The sequence below is a fragment of the Biomphalaria glabrata genome, chromosome 2, assembly GCF_947242115.1.
Source record: "Biomphalaria glabrata chromosome 2, xgBioGlab47.1, whole genome shotgun sequence".
NCBI lineage: Eukaryota > Metazoa > Mollusca > Gastropoda > Planorbidae > Biomphalaria > Biomphalaria glabrata.
The window spans coordinates 3,964,449-3,984,550 of NC_074712.1; the positions used below are offsets into that span (position 1 = coordinate 3,964,449).

General features: G+C 32.5%; 1 protein-coding gene across 1 annotated transcript; it reads right to left on the reverse strand.

The window, feature by feature from the left end:
- Window positions 1-1,430: 1,430 nt before the first annotated feature.
- On the reverse strand, window positions 1,431-19,092 carry LOC106058062 (eukaryotic elongation factor 2 kinase-like). The gene is made up of 13 exons (XM_056018796.1): window positions 18,911-19,092; window positions 14,314-14,808; window positions 13,824-14,105; window positions 13,309-13,346; window positions 13,032-13,212; window positions 12,234-12,380; window positions 11,570-11,830; window positions 9,855-10,109; window positions 9,359-9,484; window positions 8,721-8,909; window positions 8,018-8,142; window positions 7,471-7,649; window positions 1,431-6,938 (listed from the first exon to the last, which is right to left on the reverse strand). Exons 2-13 carry the CDS (start codon window positions 14,542-14,544, stop codon window positions 6,823-6,825), a joined length of 2,130 nt encoding a protein of 709 aa, XP_055874771.1. The 5' UTR covers window positions 14,545-14,808; window positions 18,911-19,092; the 3' UTR covers window positions 1,431-6,822.
- Window positions 19,093-20,102: the final 1,010 nt, after the last annotated feature.

Genomic DNA, 20,102 nt, shown 5'->3' on the forward strand with positions numbered 1-20,102 from the left:
AATAACGTGTTCAAGTATCTAAGGGGACGAAACTCTACATACTTATACTTATACTATATGTAAATACTAAAGGTTTAATTTCCCTTGTTGGTATCAAACAAAATAATAAGTTATCAGTAATTAATTGACTAATTGGTTATTTTTTTATTATTGATTTATGTATTGTCTATGCCAATGAATAATTGAACAAAATTTCAACTTGATCCGAGAATGGGTGTGGGAGAAATAACGTGTAGCCTACAAAGTTTTTACCAGATAGACAGAGTGACTTGATATAAGCTTTGTTTTAAAGCCAGTGATAAATATCATCGTCAATACTATATCTTTCGCTGGGGGCTCGCCTTAATGACACACACTCACGGTAAAACACGGACAACACGATGTCAGCTAGTTTTCAATACAGCACCTAGAGCAGTGGACGCTGTCAGGTGCAGAGATTAAAACGTTGTCCCCTGACATTGACGAGCCTAACAGACCAAAGCCTGTGGGATTAAAATAAGTACGAGAGTCAATTGAACTCAAAATTGATATTTTTCATGAGATGAGGCGACATCAAACGCCCAGAAAGTAACAAGTGAAACATTTATTTTTCCCTTCTTGGTGTTGACGTTGTTAGCAAGCTGTTTATAGTTGACTCCACCCCACCCCACCTCCCTTTTTTTTTTCCTTTCTTCAGCCAAGCTTATAGGCCTAAAAGCATAAGGATTACAAACAAGTGGCTGCTCAAAAAGACTGTCTTTGGGTATTTCATTGTATTGAAAAGAAAATTTCCACCTTAAAGCAAAATGAATTTTTTTTGGGGTTTTATGTAACTTTTTGCTTGAATTGATTTTTTTAAAAACAATAACTCTGTTCAACTCATAATGTCGTAGAAACTTCTGTCTTGGAAAAACCTTCTGAGTGGAACCTGGACACAGATCTCAAAAGCGGCTCTAACGACTTAAAAAAAAAAAAGATATTTTACAGTTGCTGTAGATCTACATCGTTGGGAAAATAATTACTAGCTCGTGGGCCACATTGGGAAAACTCTAGTTTGATCGTTACCATTTCTCAAAAGTTAAAAAATACAAAAAAAATAATTTTGCAAGAGAACGAGAAAATATCTTAAATGGGCTATTCGTCTTTCCGCAAGTTAGTTTTATTCAAGGGTTTAATAAATTGATATTGATGGACATTTTCTTCAAGGTCTAGATCTAAAGGTCTATCATTAGAACAAAACTTAGGTCAAAGCTTCAAATTTATGTTTTGTTTTTATAATTAGGGATACAAACATATCACCACAAAGATTCTATACATACAAAAATTCCAAACACACCACCCTAGACTTTTAAAAATACATGGCTAGATACACAAACACACTGTTTCAAAACGTAATTCTACTTAAAGACAGAAACACGGTTTGAAAAAAAAAAAAAAAAATGAAACCAATGCAAGTGAAATAAATCCAACCTTTATTTCAGAAATAAACAATTAAGAAACAAACCAAATAAAAAAATATACAGTGTAAATAGAAAAGTTAACAAACATTGATGTCAACTTCAAGTGAACACTAACACCATTGGAGAGATGCCATTTATTAGATTAGAAAGTCAGTCAACTCATGATGTGGGATGTAACATTGTAGGGGAAAAACATTCAAGCTGATTGGCTTCAATGTATATATTGGGTATGTAGCTAGTAAATACCATGCAGAAAAAAACAACAAAAGTTAATGTGAATGAGATAAACATGAAGAAAGGGTTAAAGATTAAATGGTTTCAATTAAGAATCAAAATAAAAAGTAACAAAAACTTCACATTTGACAACCCTAATACCATAAGTATGCCAGCCTAATGCCAGAGTTTTTGGTTGGATTTTTTTTAGAACACACAAAAAGCTGAAACAACAAAGCCTGACGAAATGATTCATTTCAGTTTCATCAGTTCTCTAGAAACAACAACAGAATAGCTAACCAGTGTTGATGTTTTTAACAAAAGCTAGAATCGGGCAATAAAATATTGAATATAAAAATATCATAAAATAATTAAAACCAAAAGGTTAAACATAAATGAAAAATATCTTTGATTACAATATATTTGTGGTTTCAAATCAATTCAATCAAAATAAAGAAATGAGCTTTGATTTAAAAAAAGCAAACTTTAGGCCTTTCACAGAACAGGGTAAGAAAAAAAAATCACTTTAAAGATTGTTAACATACTACAAAGTAAACATTTATAAAAGAAAAACAAGAAAATAAAAAAAATACTTAAAAAAAAACACAAAGCATCTATTGAGTGTAATTGCATCAGTTAGTTTGGATCAGCCATGTCATTAAATTTATAATAGATCTAGACTAGCAATAATAAATTTGTGAGATAAGAAATACCCCCCCCCCCTCCCACTTTTTTTAGCCGCAATTTCATGCTTTTAGATTTCTCAATATGCTTTGATCCTATCACTTGTCTGGACCAGTTGGGAAAGTTGTGGGGGAAGAAAGAAGGGGGTATCTGTGTGAATGTTATTGTGATCACTTTTAAAATGCATTCATTTAAAAAAAAAAGTTTAAAAAAGACCTGAATTCAAACTTGAGGACTCAAGCCTCCTCAAGCAAAAATACTAACCACTGTGCCAGTGAATGGCTTATGAAAACACAAACTTTCATGGTAATCTATTGTTAGCTTCAAATTTTATTGCGACGACCTATTTCTTTCTGCAAAGTATAAAGGGGACTAATTCAACTTATACCACATCTGTTAAGTACAATTTCTTTCCCTTGCTCAATAACAAACAAAACAATTAATTACCAATAGTTAATTAGCTAATCGGTTAATTTTTTTTATTTGAATTTTGTTTTGTCGGATAAAAGAAAAAATTGTGCAAAATTTCAGCTTCATCTGACATTAGGTGTGTGAGAAATTACGTGTACAAACCTTTCATCAGACAGACAAAGTTAATATAAGCTTCGTAAAAAAAAAAAAAAAACAGATGAGCCGAGATTACACAATTAACTGACACTTTGAAAGGCAGGTTTTAGTTATAATGACATTTCAGTCAATCCAATGATACAACTTCAATCACCTGCTGGAAACCAATGAAAAGAAAGCACAGGCCTATATCAGAATGGAAGGTTGAAAGAAAAAAACAAAACAACAAGAAACTCAATAACACTAAAAAAAAAAAATGAAAAAAAAAATGAAAAAAAAAAAAAAAAAAAAAAAAAAACAAATTAGTAAATAAAGTCATAAGTTTCAAGTTGACTTCAGTTGACTGAGACCTAACACCATACAAAAAAAAAAAAAAAAAGCAACGGTATATAAATATAGACAGCTATGTAAAAACCTGTCGGCAAGCAATGTTATATTTAGATCACCTACAACCTAAATTCATTTTATCGTCGAGCTTTCAGTTTCTTCAAACTATTGATCTAGTAACTGATTTGTTCACATTCATATTGTGCAGTAACACTAGTTAATTATGCTGCAGTCAAGTTGGTAACAACAACAAATCTTCCATGCAATTTTGTCATGTCATTAGTGAAAAGATAATTAGTCGATAGAAGAGAATCTATTTTACATGTCCTCAAAATATTTTCTCTCTAATCTTTTCTATCACTAAGACTACATCTTAACAATATAGATAGAATTCTTTTAAAGAAAATGCTAACTTAAATTTAAAAAAAATACATAAAAAAATAACAAGAAAAAACACAGATTGCAAAAAGCCCCTTATTTAAATTTTTTTGGAAATAGGAAATTACTAATTTTCCATGTGATAATACTTATTGACGATATATGCAAGCAAAAGTTGTAACTGAAATCAACTAAAAAGTTTGTTTAAAACGATAACACATCTAGCCAAAATTAAAGACATGTAACAAGAAAAGAATGAAGATGTTGAAATATAATGTGAATCCATACATTTGAACGTGTAATAAAAACAGACCAACAGAATACTATTTATTATGGAAGAAACTTAAGCTTACCAAAACCAAACATCAATCCTACAAAACAAAAAGTTTCTCTTGTCTTTGTTGTAGTGATGGGCTCGGAGGTGGAAATACAATACTATTTACTATATAAACAATACAATAAAATCATCCACAAATAATTATAAGGTGGCGGAGTGAGGATGGTACCAGCCCTGTTGAGCGAGGATACCTCCCAGCGCCCCTGTTAAACTTAACAGTGCCACTAGTGCTAAGAAATCACCGGAATGAATACACCACAACATATATATTGCATCATTACAAAACATGGAACACCTTAGAGCTGAGATTACAAAAACATAGTCACACTCAATGATTTCATTATTCATCTGAAATGACAAGAAAATCCCATAAACCACATACAAAAACTAAACTACAAATGGAAAAGATTTGATTCTTAAGCCATAAAATTAGCAATCAAATGGAAGGAAATCATCTTTGGGACAGATCAATGTGGTATGCCAAATAGTTTGAACCCTTTTAATAACAACATAAGCTATAGCTATAGGCATTAGTGCCAAAGTGATGGATAGCAAAGCTGGAACTAAAAATTAAAACAGAAAGACGCAAAAAAAAGCAAGATAAAATGAAATCATCGCACAACAGACAATACACTGCAAAGAAGTAAGCCCCCAGATTCTTTATTTCATGTTAGACCCAAATCTTAAATAATTAATGCAAAAATATATTAACAGTGAACAGTTTAGACCAATAGCTCATTGCCATGTCACTGGTCTCGATTTAACTACCCCAAAAATTAAAAAAAATATTTATAAAAGCATTAATTTTCTTCTTCACTGTTAATTTAAATTTCAAACAGGGTTCCTGCTGCTTCTCTAGCTACTGTAGGTGTGAGACAAGTGTTAACAATGGTAGCATAGTCAATCTATGTACAAACTTTACAATGTTCAACAGTATTTACATAATAAAAAAAGATAACAAAATAAAGAATTTTTTGTTTCATGAAGAGATATACAGAATATAGAAAGATGAATATATCAAGAGATTTTCATTATTATGAAAGGTGATTTTTTTTTTATGCCATAATTCAATCATGTGTAATAATTCTGAGACAAATCCTTCAAGGTAAGTGGACTTTGAAAATATCATTTCGATTTATCACAGATAACCTTAGAAAAGTGTGAGAGAAAAAAAAATGAATCCTTATTATTGTGAAGTTGAATAGAATGAAATAAAAATGAAAATGATCAAAGTAAACTCTAAGTAACTTATCACAAAGCTAAAAAAATATTTAGAACAAAATAGAGAAATATGCATAGAAATTCAATTGAGCTATGCATAACTACAACAAAATAGGAAACAAAAAAAAAAAAACAAAAAAAATTTGCATAAATTGGTATAAGCATATAGAGAAGGATATATATACATTTTTTTGTTAGTTTATTATGAATGAGATAAATAAAAAAAAAAAAAAACACAACTATGGCATCTGTGATAAATGAGGTCTAAACATAAATGTAAAATAATTTCTGTAACTGGACTGAGCAATAGTGCCACAAAAACATAGTTCAGGTGAAAAGTATTTTTCTAATTCTACTAAATACCACTACTATTGTACAGTTAATGCTCAGGTGGACAATTAGTCCAATTACACCAATAAAATTATTTTATCGTCATCTACTTTTGATTTGTAAATGATGTTATTATTGCGCTATGATAGTGACAATAAGTTTTTATAAAAGTACAAATTGAAATTATGGCAATTAAAAAAAATAGTTAATTGGTATACAAAGTAGAAAACCAGCTTTAAACCACAGCAATATATGTTTTAAAATTGTAAATGGATCAAGTTCTCACATGCAACTCGTGTGAAACAATAAAACCTCAATTAGAAATCCTAAATGTCAAGAAACATGTTAATAGGAAAAACAAAATGCTTTGCCAGAAACACAAATTTTTTAAACAAGTTAGTTTCAAGAAATTCTTAATAATAATGCCAAACAGTTTTGAATTAAATTAAAATCACCAAATAAGACTTAATGTAAAATGAACTAGTTTTTAATCGTCAAGAAAAGTACTAAAACACAAGAACTCACACAAGTCTTAGGAATCAAAACCATTTACAAACAACTCATGAAACTTCATACAGATAATCCATATTTCTTTCTCTGTTTTCTTATAAATTTACAGACATCCCTTCAAATGGGAAGATTAACAGATTCAAATGAAAAGAGATTTAAGGTCAGTGCCCTAAGTCAGCCATGGGTGCAGCAATACCAATGTAAATAATGTAGGCTACTAACAAAAGCTAGACATGAGGAGAATTTCAGTGCTCCAATCGAAACATCTGACATTTTTAATTACAAAAAAATTTTTTAATAAAAAAAAAAAAAACGTGAGAAAACATTCCTTGAGCAGAAAGTAATTGAGAATGTGTTCAATTCAAACAATTAGGATTGAGGTTCGTTTTATTTGATCTTTGTTGAAATGGTAAAACATTGGTAACAAAAACATTTTTTTTGCAGAGAACATGCACCCCATCGTACATGACCAAAGGCACTGAAATAACTCGTTTATAGCATACAAATGACAAGGTTTCAGATAAATATAAAGAGTATGAGGGAATGCATAGCAATAAACAGCTACCAAAACAAAGTTGCTTAGTACTTCTGACACACCCAATCATTTTTTTTTTTAAAGATTTTTTTGTATTGTATATTTTGTTAAAACAACACAATGAGGGTATCAATCTTAACAAACTGAGTACTGTTAAAGATAAATAAATGAAGTGATGCTGACTGAGATCATTCCGATGAACCTATATTGAAAGAGCCACATTCACAGCTAACAAGGAATGGCTACCTCACTTGACATCTGTCCCATCAGATACTAGCAAACTATTCTATTTCCTCCATTTCCCCATAGCATTCTTCAGCTAACATAAAATACTTGTTCGCCAGGCGGCCTTTCATAGCTGCTGTTGCTGCCTCTGCTGCTTCATTGTACAGATCTCCTGAAAATGAATAAAACAGGTTGTTTTTTTAAAATGGACACAATTTTTCTGTTTTGAAGTGAACTGATTTCTTGACAAATGAAAACATTAATAAATCTCTGTCATGAATGAAGGAACAGTAAAGTAAAAGCAAAGTTTCTCTTTCAGACTATGCAATCTATAAAGCAGAAGATGTAAAGGCCCCCAGTTAATGAAGGTGTCGTGGCCAGCACAAAGACCAACTGCCTTTACTTTTCCCAACTAATGTCAGGTACCCATAAGAGCTGGCTGAACTCAGAGGCGCCCTCAAGATCCCAAATTAAAAATCCCAGTCTTCACCAGGACTCAAACCCAGGGACCATAAAGCTCTTTACCACTCAGCCACCATGTCTCCAAACAACTTATCAGCTTGGGGTTAGGGCGTGGAGACGAAAGGCCCAGGAGAGATCTGAATGGAAGGATGTGTTAAAGCAGGCCAGAGCCCTCAGTGACCTTGTGAGTCAAAACAAATACTAGCTATTGATTTGAAATCCCAATATTAAAGAACGCTCACCAGCTTTCTGGGGATCCTTATCCAATCCATGTCCGCCAGATCGGTACATTTCTGCCTGCTGAGCCAATAATTGATGGACAGGGTCTGCCATGGTGGAATCAAACTCACCCCCTTCATCGTGGTCGTTCCTTTCAATGGCCAACTGGTAATAGTGAACTGCATCTTCCCAAGAGATTGACCTAAAGTACACATTGAGCAATAGAATTAAAACTGGAAAAAATGTTCAGTGAACCTGACCAATGCCCAGTTATTATCTGAATTATTAATTTAGTTCCTTCTTTAGTACTAGCTTTATTAGCTCTGAATTAGATGAAGGGTTATAAAAAACTAAACATAATATATAAGACATGGTCTTTCAGCTGAATCTGAACATTTTTGTAATACTAAGAAAATCACACAAAAATGTAATTATTGTCAGTTGTAGTACTGATACATCATTTTGCAATTATTCAAATCATTGCCAAAATCATAACCTAATACCATTATGTAGAAGTGTCACAATCTATACAACAATAAATAGCAATGTAGTAATGACTATTCAGCCTACCTTTTAGTACCAAGGTTTTCCCCAGTTTCAAAAGCTCTGGCCATAAATATCATAGCATTTCTCTCCCCAGCCTCAGCTGCTTGTACCATATAGTCAATGCCCAAATCTACCATCTGCTGGGATTGCTGAGGATATACCATAAAACAATTAACTAGCACTGGAGTTGGTGACAACACTAGACGTGGGCATTATTTGATAGCATTGTAGCACCATATCATTGCAAGTTTTGAAGGGGATTTTACATAGATAAAAAGAAAATCTTTATTTTGATTTTATTACTAGTCGCTGATGATAATTTTAATAGCAGCTTATCTGGAACTTAACTCAAACTGAAATCATCTAAATGACTACATATTACCCAGTGGCTTATTTTGAGAGTAAAAAAAAATAAATACAAATAACAAACAAAAAATTCCACATATTCCACATTTGGACATTAAATGTTTTCACATTTTCACTAAGATTATTAGGCTTTATATGTGTGAAGAATAAAATATATTCCGTCTTCTATAGTATATTATATTCTTGTCATTTACAATATATTGAAAATGATAAAGTAATCAAGCTGCGTTATTTTTTTTTTATTAATGAATAATTAGAAGCTTATAAAGAAAATAGTTTATCTCTTGCTGTATAAACCAAGTGTAGATATTGCCATTAAATATGTCCCTGCATAAAGTATATAACTAAGAGATTGTCTCACCTGTACTGTACAGTTGACAAACATATCTCTCTGCAAGCCAAGATACAGTTTAGCCATGGTGATGATAGCTTCCAGAACACCCAGCTGTGCAGCATGCTCCTCATGGTAAAGAGCTGATTCCCAGTCAATCACATCCTCTTGAAGAGAGAAACGCCCAATTTCATGATACTTGGCCATTTCATGATGGATCTATGAAGATTATAAATGACTCAAATGTAGTAAACCAAACAATGGTTTCGATGAAATTCAAACCAAAAACACGCCTTAAGTATATAGAAAGGAAAGATTTTGTAATCATTGGGTCATATTTATTCAGAGCGAAATTTACAAAATTGTCAAACTATTGATGAAAATTGAGGGTCTCTGCAACAAACAAGGGTAATTAGGATGTCCCTACCTCACCCCCCCCCCTTTCACAACACTAATGGTGACAAGAGTTGTAAGGGAAAGTAAAGGCCATAGGTCAGTCATAGAGCTTTCTTATTAAATGATGGCCACTGCAACAGTAAAAGGTACACTGCAAACCCTTTCAATCTCCCAGCCTTAAATTTCCTTTCTCACAAACTACGTAGTATTGTTGCACTGATGAATAAGGATTTTTTAAAAATTTACAATGTAGTTTTTTTTAAAGTGTTTACCTGTCCAAGAACAGAATCCCCAATACGAATGCTATTGGCTAATCTTCTCAAGTCTAGCTCATGAGAAACACACGATGGTCGTGTCCTCAATGCTTGAGCTTCACTGAAAGCTCTTTTCTCTTCTTCCTAAATAACATACAAATGAAAAACAATGATTATTTCCATAGTTTCATACAAAACTGCTGAATATATTTAATATAATTTAATTTCATAGATAAACAGTACAATAAAACATCTTTTATGTCTTCTGGATTTAAAAAAAAAACATTCATATAGATCAGTGTTTTTTTTTTTAAATTGATAAGGGGGTCTGTCCTGTACAAATATTTTAATCAAGCTAATGTTCCAAATATCTGAGTTTAATAAAAAAATAAAATTGAATGAAAACTTATTTCATTACAAGCCCATAGAAAAGCCTGACATTAACAAGACGTATAATATTACATTGAAGTTTATTTCATTAGTGCATCATTTATAAGAAGGGGACAACACTTACAGCGGTGAGAGATTCTTGCTCAGACTCACTCTGCCAGCGGATTCTAGTTCTGATGTGTCCAAGTGGGCTGTCAACAGACATTGGTTCATCTTCACTGCTGGGGCTCAGAGGTGCAGAGGAATCATCATCAGCCGAGGTTGTTGATTCTGATGAACGCTGTCTACCAAGAATTTCGGTCAAGTCAAATGTGTCCATTGGAGATGCAGAGATACACGAGTCATCACTGCCACGCAGTTGAGTCAACTGGTTAAATTTCTGTACAACAAAGTAATGCTGATTTATTGTTTCGAATTTGGAGAAAGACAAGAATTGATAAGAATGCATAAATTAAGTTATCTTAACATCTTGATAAATTAATTATACTGTTCTCTGAACAATTTCAAAGAGCAGATCTAATTGATGTTGACTAGTTTTTGCCAACTTGTATATAGGAAGTTAAGATTGAGTGGGTTGGGTAAAATTTGCTTTGGGGTTGCTAACAAACTTTACATATCATTTAAGTAACGTTGTTTACTTTCCAACAATGAAATAAAACATTCAGCACATACATAGTTGTCAAGCAGACTAAAACTTCATAAGTTTTCAGGTCAAATGTGCTTGGGGTTGCTTACAAACATTACATATCACTAAGTAACAGCACAGTCTTTGTACTATATACATAGTTGTCAAGCAGACTAAAACTTCATAAGTTTTCAGGTCAAATGTGCTTGGGGTTGCTTACAAACATTACATATCACTAAGTAACAGCACAGTCTTTGTACTATATACATAGTTGTCAAGCAGACTAAAACTTCATAAGTTTTCAGGTCAAATGTGCTTGGGGTTGCTTACAAACATTACATATCACTAAGTAACAGCACAGTCTTTGTACTATATACATAGTTGTCAAGCAGACTAAAACTTCATAAGTTTTCAGGTCAAATGTGCTTGGGGTTGCTTACAAACATTACATATCACTAAGTAACAGCACAGTCTTTGTACTATATACATAGTTGTCAAGCAGACTAAAACTTCATAAGTTTTCAGGTCAAATGTGCTTGGGGTTGCTTACAAACATTACATATCACTAAGTAACAGCACAGTCTTTGTACTATATACATAGTTGTCAAGCAGACTAAAACTTCATAAGTTTTCAGGTCAAATGTGCTTGGGGTTGCTTACAAACATTACATATCACTAAGTAACAGCACAGTCTTTGTACTATATACATAGTTGTCAAGCAGACTAAAACTTCATAAGTTTTCAGGTCAAATGTGCTTGGGGTTGCTTACAAACATTACATATCACTAAGTAACAGCACAGTCTTTGTACTATATACATAGTTGTCAAGCAGACTAAAACTTCATAAGTTTTCAGGTCAAATGTGCTTGGGGTTGCTTACAAACATTACATATCACTAAGTAACAGCACAGTCTTTGTACTATATACATAGTTGTCAAGCAGACTAAAACTTCATAAGTTTTCAGGTCAAATGTGCTTGGGGTTGCTTACAAACATTACATATCACTAAGTAACAGCACAGTCTTTGTACTATATACATAGTTGTCAAGCAGACTAAAACTTCATAAGTTTTCAGGACAAATAAGGGTGAGTCATATCAAATATTACTTTTTATAATAGTGTGATGTGGAAAGTACACAGGCTATCATGAAAATTACTAGCAACTTGATTGTTTTCTAGTTTCATGCACATTAAATCAAATACAACAGACATACCTGTTTTTCAATAAAATCCTTGCAAGTGGCAATCTCTGAGGACGAGAGATCAAATGAGCTGAGATCTAAACTTTCACAGATGGAGTTACAGATGTGAGAATGAAAAAACAGGGCCATCCCTTTGGGGCCCAGATTTCCCTCATTGTAGTCCTTGCCATTGGCTGTGTGTATCTGTGGGTCAGTGTACAAGTCTCCAACACCTTGGATGTCCACTACTATCAGTTGATGACCAGACCGCTCAAAGGTGAAGTGGCTGAATGCCTGAAATGAGATTAAGTAAATATAGCTAAAAATTTTTGGAGTTTGTAAAGATCTTGAATGCATCTCAGATAATTTACAAATAACTGTACTACAAAATACATATTTGGATGACTCCCTGGCTACACTTTAGACTCTTTACAATAGTCCAAGAGTGTGGACACTGTCCATTTTTGTCCCCTACTGTCCTGCAAGAGATCTGGGATAGGGCGCAATAATTATTTCTATTTGAAGTTCCCAAACTTCCACTTCCAAGTCATATTCAGCACATTAAATGTACTTTTTTGTTTTAAAGTTATGTCCAATATAAAAATGTATTCATACCATATGTTAGTAAAAATGAAACATTCTTCCTTCTTATAAAGGCAAGTGTTGACACAACAGTAGACAATCAGAGCAAATGTACCTGTGGTGTAAGCCTAAGATTCTCTTCCACAAAGCCAGAGTTAGAATTATACTTGATGTACTCCCCCTCTATGTAATGTTCTAAATGGAAAAGTGGCTTCCCAGGACGATCAGGAAACTCCAACACATACATCTGGAAGATATCCACCTGAAGAAAAACACACAACACAAGGAAATAAGCAATAGAAAAAAAAGGATACCTTTAAAAAACAAAGCTTATCTAAGGAAAAGAACTGCTAATTACTGTCATTTATCTGAAAATTGCAGGGTTTAGCTCCCTTTCTGCTATATAAAACAAAATTAATTAATTTATTATTACTAATTGATTAAATAATTGGTTAAATTTTAGATTGATTCGTGTATTGTCATCAACTATGAATAATTATGCAACATTTCAACTTGATCCGAGAATGGGAAGTGGGAGAAAAAACTTGTCAAAGCGTAAGGAGGGATTAAATCCATATATATATAAATATATCCCCATCTCTCATTTCCCATATTTCAATATCAAATAAAATAATTAATCACCAATAATTAATTAACTAATTGTTTAATTGTCTTTATTGAATTATGTCAAGTCAGGTACAATAAATATATGTGCAAAGTTTCAACTTGATCCGAGAATGGAAAATGGGAGAAAAAAAACATGCTCAAACTTTTTACCAGACAGACAGAGAGACAGACAGAGTTGAAAAAAGCTTTGTAAAAAAAAAATATTTCATATTACAAATGTGTTTCCCCTTTGCCACAAGAAAAGTTAACGTTTTAAAAAACAAATATAGTGTCAGCAAGAAAATACCTTTTTTGGTGGATTGTGTCTGTTGTACTCTTCCCCCCACAGCTTGGCATCCATTTGAAGCCTCACATCTTGAAAGTAAACATCCCTGTCTACCACCTCAATGTAACTCTTGGCCACATAATTACTGGCATTCTTATCCAGTCCATAGGTGGAGTTGCACACAGAGGAATGCTTCTTCTTCCTGTCATAGGGATTCACAAAGTTTCAATACCAGAGATAGAAACATGACAAGGTTTTATACTGTAGAAAACTTGATATAACAATTTTAGTTACTTACACTCTGAAGCACTGCCTCATAGCCCCTCTGGTAAAAGGCTGTGGAAGGAAATAAGGATCACATTAGTTTCTTGAATAAATGTAAGATTTTAAATAGTGAATACAAAGTTAGTTTATTTATCAATAAAAGATGGTATATACTAGATTGGTTCAAGGGCACAATACTAAAAAAACAACTTGCACTGTCAACTCCCATCACGCATTTCCTAAAACAAAATTCATAACAGCAACAATTGTTTATAGATGTGGATAGATGATGCTGACTTAGCAATTCAATGCATTGTAGCAAGAGACAGACACTCTAGGATGGGAAAGTTACGTATTCTACATATGGTGTTTTGAAATAGATATTTGAACTGCCAGTGTGTAAGTGTAAGAGAGAGAATGAGAAGTTGACTATAACTTTTAATAGATAACAAATATAAGCTAATCTATTTAAGAACACCTTTTTTAAAAATATAATTAGCATAAATACATATTATGTAATTAATATTGATCAAGATTTGAGTAGGATACCTTTTTTTCCATCTTCACTAGAACATGGTCCTGTGCCCATGACTTTCGGCGGGGATTATAACGATGTCTGATTGCCAGCTCAGTGTCAATGTCGTCCAGATGATACTTCTCCCACTGGTCAACTCCTTTACGTAACTTCTTCATGATTCTCTCAAACTTGGGTTTCAACTTAATCTGAGTCTTCTGTTTAATACCCGTTACACTTGTGGCAGACTGTATCTCTCTTGCCTTAGAAATGGCCAGAGGCTTCAAGTTGCTATCAGGCAACACATTGGAGTATGCCTAGTTGTGAAAACCAAGTATATAGATCTAAGTAAAAATAGATTATCTTCATGAAACTTATTACTGTTTTTTTTTAATAATAGTCAAAACTTAAGTCATATAAAAACAAACAAACAAACAAAACTAGCCAATCTCAAATACACATATTAGGTATTTATAAATGAAACTCTAAAAAAAATAATTCATCTCATAAATATATATACGTTACCTTCAAAAGCCTTCTTTCTCTGAGAGTTATAAAAGCTTTCACCGGCTCATCCTCACTTTCACGTCGCTCTCTGTGATGTACAGAGCTCCGCTGATCTGCCAGGGACTCACAAGAGGCATCCACATCCACGTCTGTGATTGGGAAGAGCATGACATGATCCCCTTCATCGTCGCTGTTCAGGTCACTACTAATGTTACTGTGGTCACTGTGATCATCCTTCAAGCTCTCCATTTTTGTTTAAATATATAATTTCAAGACGGTTTTAATATTTCACTGAGTCCACAAAGAAATTAACTATGAATAGCTGGATTTTGGTGAAGTTGTTGATGAGAAGTCTTAAACACTACAGCCACAGACATATAATCCTAACTTGGTTTAAATACAGAGTTTAGTGCAGTTATACTTCATTAGTTTTCCATTAAGGACTGCCAGTTTACTAGACGAATACTCAGGCAGTCCTGAGCTTATAATGATAGTTGAATAACACAGAATAACCTGAAAGATAAGGAAAAAAAGTTTATAAACAGAAAAATGGAAGCAAGTTATTAAGATTTGTTTAACCTGCTAACATTTAGATTAAAACCATGCTTCCAATGACATTATTTTGCTATTGTGAGCTTTAACATTTAAAGAAAAAATTCCACTATCAATTCTCTTTCTATTCAATACTCTCTGTATATATCTATATAAATAGATAGATATACTAGTATATTTATATATATTTATATATATATTAGGGGTGAACTGGATCTGGCTGGATAGTAAAATGAGATATATGTCTAGTGAATAGCTATATAATGAACATTTTGCAAACCTTCTAAATAACATGTTATATTGCTATTTTACTTTTTTTTCCACCTTATTGTTTTATGCTCTATCATTCATTGGTGATTAGCATTTATTAACAAATATTACAAACTAATCTGTGTAACTTGTTTGTCAAATGTAGAATATATACATGCAATTGTAAAAAAAACAACAAGAAAATTACTAGTTTTCCAAGGGAATAATGCTTATTGACAATAAATGTAAGTATACTATCCGGTGCAACTGTTTTATGTTCGATATCGAGATTCATGGCTGGGAAGCACTAGCTCTCAATTGCTCCTTATGGCTTGAAGCTGTGAGTCTCAGAGTCTCGAGATTTGAAGCAAGAAGAGTGGCCAGTGTGAAAGAGCCCCAAACCAACAAAAGGCTGAGAGAAGAAGCAGGCCTATCTGCAACTGTCCAAACCTACCCATGCCAAGTACGCGGTCAGCTTTTAAAAGCGAGGATTGGACTTTACAATCATCTTTAAGTCCATAGAATATGAGAAATGTGCTCATCTTCGATTATGAAAGAGGAGCTATATATCTTAGGATTCCTTTTCACTTTGCCAAGATAGATCTATAAATAAATATACATATATTTATGTATTTATAAATCTATTTAGTGAAAGGAAACTTAAGGTAAAACATTGCACTAAATCTAAGACTTAGCAATAACAAAAATAAAAATTTCACAAGAGTTAGGCATTGCTATTGCTAAATATAATTGACAAGAAGCACTGAGGCTATTTTTTTTATTTAAGAAATAAACACCAAAATAGGAATGATGTGATCTGATAAAATCTCATTTACATTTAAACCCTTTCAATTGCAAAGCCAATGCTTCCTATCAATTGCCAAGCAATGCTTAAGATCTTTTCAAGATCTATGTCCATAAATTTAAGTAAATCTATGTCCATAAATTTCTTGTCACAAGAAAACACTTAAACAGATTGATCAGTTTTTAAGTGACTTTTCATAAGTAAATCTATGTCCATAAATTTAAGTAAATCTATGTCCATAAATTTCTTGTCACAAGAAAACACTTGAACAGATTGATCAGTTTTTAAGTGACTTTTCATAAGTAAATCTATGTCCATAAATTTAAGTAAATCTATGTCCATAAATTTCTTGTCACAAGAAAACACTTAAACAGATTGATCAGTTTTTAAGTGACTTTTCATAAGTAAATCTATGTCCATAAATTTAAGTAAATCTATGTCCATAAATTTCTTGTCACAAGAAAACACTTAAACAGATTGATCAGTTTTTAAGTGACTTTTCATTAGTAAATCTATGTCCATAAATTTCAGATAACAAAAAAAAATGTAAAACCGGTCTAACCTAAATAAAATTGTGTTACTCTGTTACTATGAATGTAAATAGCTCAAAATAAAATGTGATAGAAGTCATATATATATATATCTTAACACAAATAGCATTTCTAGATAATCGACATGTCTACATGTCAAACAATGCAATAAAAGGTGTTAATAAAAAGAAAGCAATAAGCAAAAAATGTTTTTATTAAGCTGAAATATCCCTAATTTAAAGGTTAAAAGAGATGGCTTATTCTTTAAGCTGTCAATAAATTAGGATTTTCTTTTGTGTCACAGATAAGGTGTCTTAGCAAGTGTTGACATTTTATTACTTTATTTATTTTTATTTCCATGAAATGGTAATAGGAAAGCATCTTACTGCTTTATTTATTGGTTTAATTAATTAAATAAAAAAAAAAAAAAAAAAAAAAAACCTACAATAATAATGTTTAAGACAAAAAATATAATCTTCAACTTAAATTATAAAGACAGACTTTGTCCATTAAGATTCAAGATAGATGGTAGATAGAGGCATTTTTTTTTCAATGCAGAGAAATTCAAGAGACACTAAGTCAAAAAGTAGCCTTTTCAGACGTTGTGATCTATAGGGCAGATGATGTAAAGGTCATCTGTTTATGTGGCCCATGGTTAACAAGGGTGCCATGTGGCTAGCACAACGCCCTACCACCTTTACTTTTCCCCAACTAATGCCATTAGCTCTGGGTGGACCCAGAGGCTCCCAAAGATCCAGTTCGGAAGCCAAGCGCTTTACCGCTCAGCCCCTGTGCCTCCTACAAAGTCCCTACTATTATAAAAAATAATGTTTTATGTATTGTCAAAACAACTCCTCTAAAACTATACAGGTTATAAGAGCAACTTTTTCACTGACTAGCTGTGTGTGTATTTATATTGACTTTTTATGACTTGTGAGGATTGACCAGGCAATGTAACATGCTGTATATTGTTATTAAGTATACCTAGTGAGAATGTCTGGAATTAAAATGAGTTGTTTCTACAAGGAAAACTAAACCTAGTTGCTATAATTTGTTTTAATTGTAACCACATTGCAAAAAGGAGAATACATCTACTTACAGTGTTGTTTGTTAATGACTATAGCAAAGACTATAATTATTTCTAGGTCACAGTTTTTTAAAATACTTTCCCACCCCTCTTATATTTGCACAAATAAAATAATTATTAAACACAGATTTGAATAGTCTAGTTCCTTTTAAACATATCTGAATGATGATTACTTGCATTGGGGTAAGTCAAATTTAGCAAGCAAGATTTTTTAGGCTTAAGTGGGCCTGTAAATCTTTGCCAAAACAGCATAGATTAAATAAAAATATATATGCAATCTTCAAAATGCTTTATTTAACAAGCTATATATATGCAATCTTCAAAATGCTTCCTCTAATATGCTTTACACCAGGTATATACACTAAAGTTAGTGATTCATTGTTACTTTGCCAACTTTTTAAACTTCCCTTCTCCACTGTATCTGGGTCACATTTGGATTATGAGGACCTGGCTGGCAAATTATGTGTGTCAACTTTGCCCTTTTCCTTATCTTATGTTTGCATGATTAGATGTGTGCTGAATATTCTTGTTTTTTGTTTATTCATTTAATACATTTCTAATACAGATGAACATTTGTAGTATAGTACAGGTTAGGATAGCCATTCTTGCCTAAATAGCTGAATCCTCTATATTCTCTCTATATAAATCTAGATCTAGGCATTTAACTTCATTCAATGTACCAAGCTCACTCCCAACATTTGCCCATTTATTCCCTATAAAAAAAACAACAAACAAACAAATATAATATAAGATCATTAACATTGATGTTGAAAACTGGCTGTTTGAAATTAAAAAGACAGCTAAATGAATAATTGGAAAATGGATTTGCATATTACACACTACACAGCATGCTAGTTTCATATTAAATATCAAAATAAAGATGTAATGACCACAAAAAACTGCGAGTGTTCGGATTCATGTAATGTCCGGAATAAATAAAGTCCTCTAGATTTAGGTATAGATCTAGAATCTAGATCACTTGATCTTATAAACTTATGTTGATAGTCATAGAGACTAGTCACTAATACTAATATTAATACATGTAACATAGAGTGTCAGCCAAAAGGAAATCAAGATTGAAAAGATAAACATTCAATCAAAAATATCCTTTTGAAGGCTTTTCTTTGCATAAGTTTCATAAGAATAAGATCTTGCCATTTGCATGATCTGGCACTCTGACTCTGCAACAAAACAAGCTTTTTTTTTTCTTTCCTGTACTGGCTGTATCAGTCATAATCAGTGTATCACTGTAGTGTATGTCACTGTCACGACTGTATTGTTACTTGTATGTGTACCTGTGACTAGTCTAGTGTGTGACTGTGTCCTGTACACAAGTCAGACAACTGTCAAGAAATAGATCTTCTTATAATATATGACAATGAATATGCTTACTTGAGGTCACTCCCAAAAGCACCTAGCTGAGGCATCGTGGTTATCCAAAGATGCTCACGTCTGGATAAATTCTAGAGCTAGCGAATTCACTAATCTAGGCTTAGTCGAGCAATGATTCAACGTCCGTTTCTCGCGAGTGCAGAAATGAAAACAAATATTAGTGGGGAGACAGGAATTAGGTTCTCGCGCATGCGCTCCTTGCTATGTCACGTATCCAGAAACAAGTTTCAATATCTAGATATCTAGATCTAAAGACTAAATATAACAATGGACATCAGACATAACAGTCATCTAGATCCACGGTCTACTTTCTCAATATTAGAATAATTAGATCGAGATATATTAATGACTTAAAAGATTTTGAAATTTATTTTAAACTTATGCATTTTTTTCTTGCTTATGTTATAGGCTTATATACTATAAAATACCCTTCTATATGGATCCAAGATATGGGTAATTATACAGAAAGCAACTAAGACTACGTGAACGGTTACGGTGAACGCTTTCACCATAGATGCTTGCGGTCCATCATGGAAATACGGTGGCAAGACCGCACTAAAAACAGCGATGTCCTAGTGAACGCCGGTATGAACAGTATAGAGGGACTTCTATCTACTTTACATAAATGATTTACCAAATTGCATTAGTCAGGAATAAAAGTCAGATTATTTGCAGACGATAGCATAATATATTGAACAATAAAACCAACACAAGATACAGAAATTTTACAAAGAGAATTAGATGGAGCATATGTCTTTCCACCCAGAAAAATGTCAGTTATTAAGAGTAACAAAAAAAAAAACTAAAACAAATTAATTCCACTTATCTTATTCATGGTAAACCAGTAACAATAGACTAAAAACGCAAAATACCTAGGTGTTATAATAAATGAAAAACTATCATGGAATCTCCATGATTGATGAAACTATAAAAAAAAAATCAAACAAAGCATTAGGGTTTATTAAAAGAAATCTCTATAAATCAAATAAAAACAAACTAAAATGTAATTTATCTTCTTATATAATACAGACGTTACTTCAAAAAAGAAGATGATTATACGTCCTTCGCGTCATGCATTTAGTCATGCATAGCCTTGGTTAGGCCAATAATAGAATATGCATCCTCTGTTTGGAACCCCTCAACTCAAGAAAACATTAAGAAACTGGAACAGACACAAAATAGAGCATTTGAC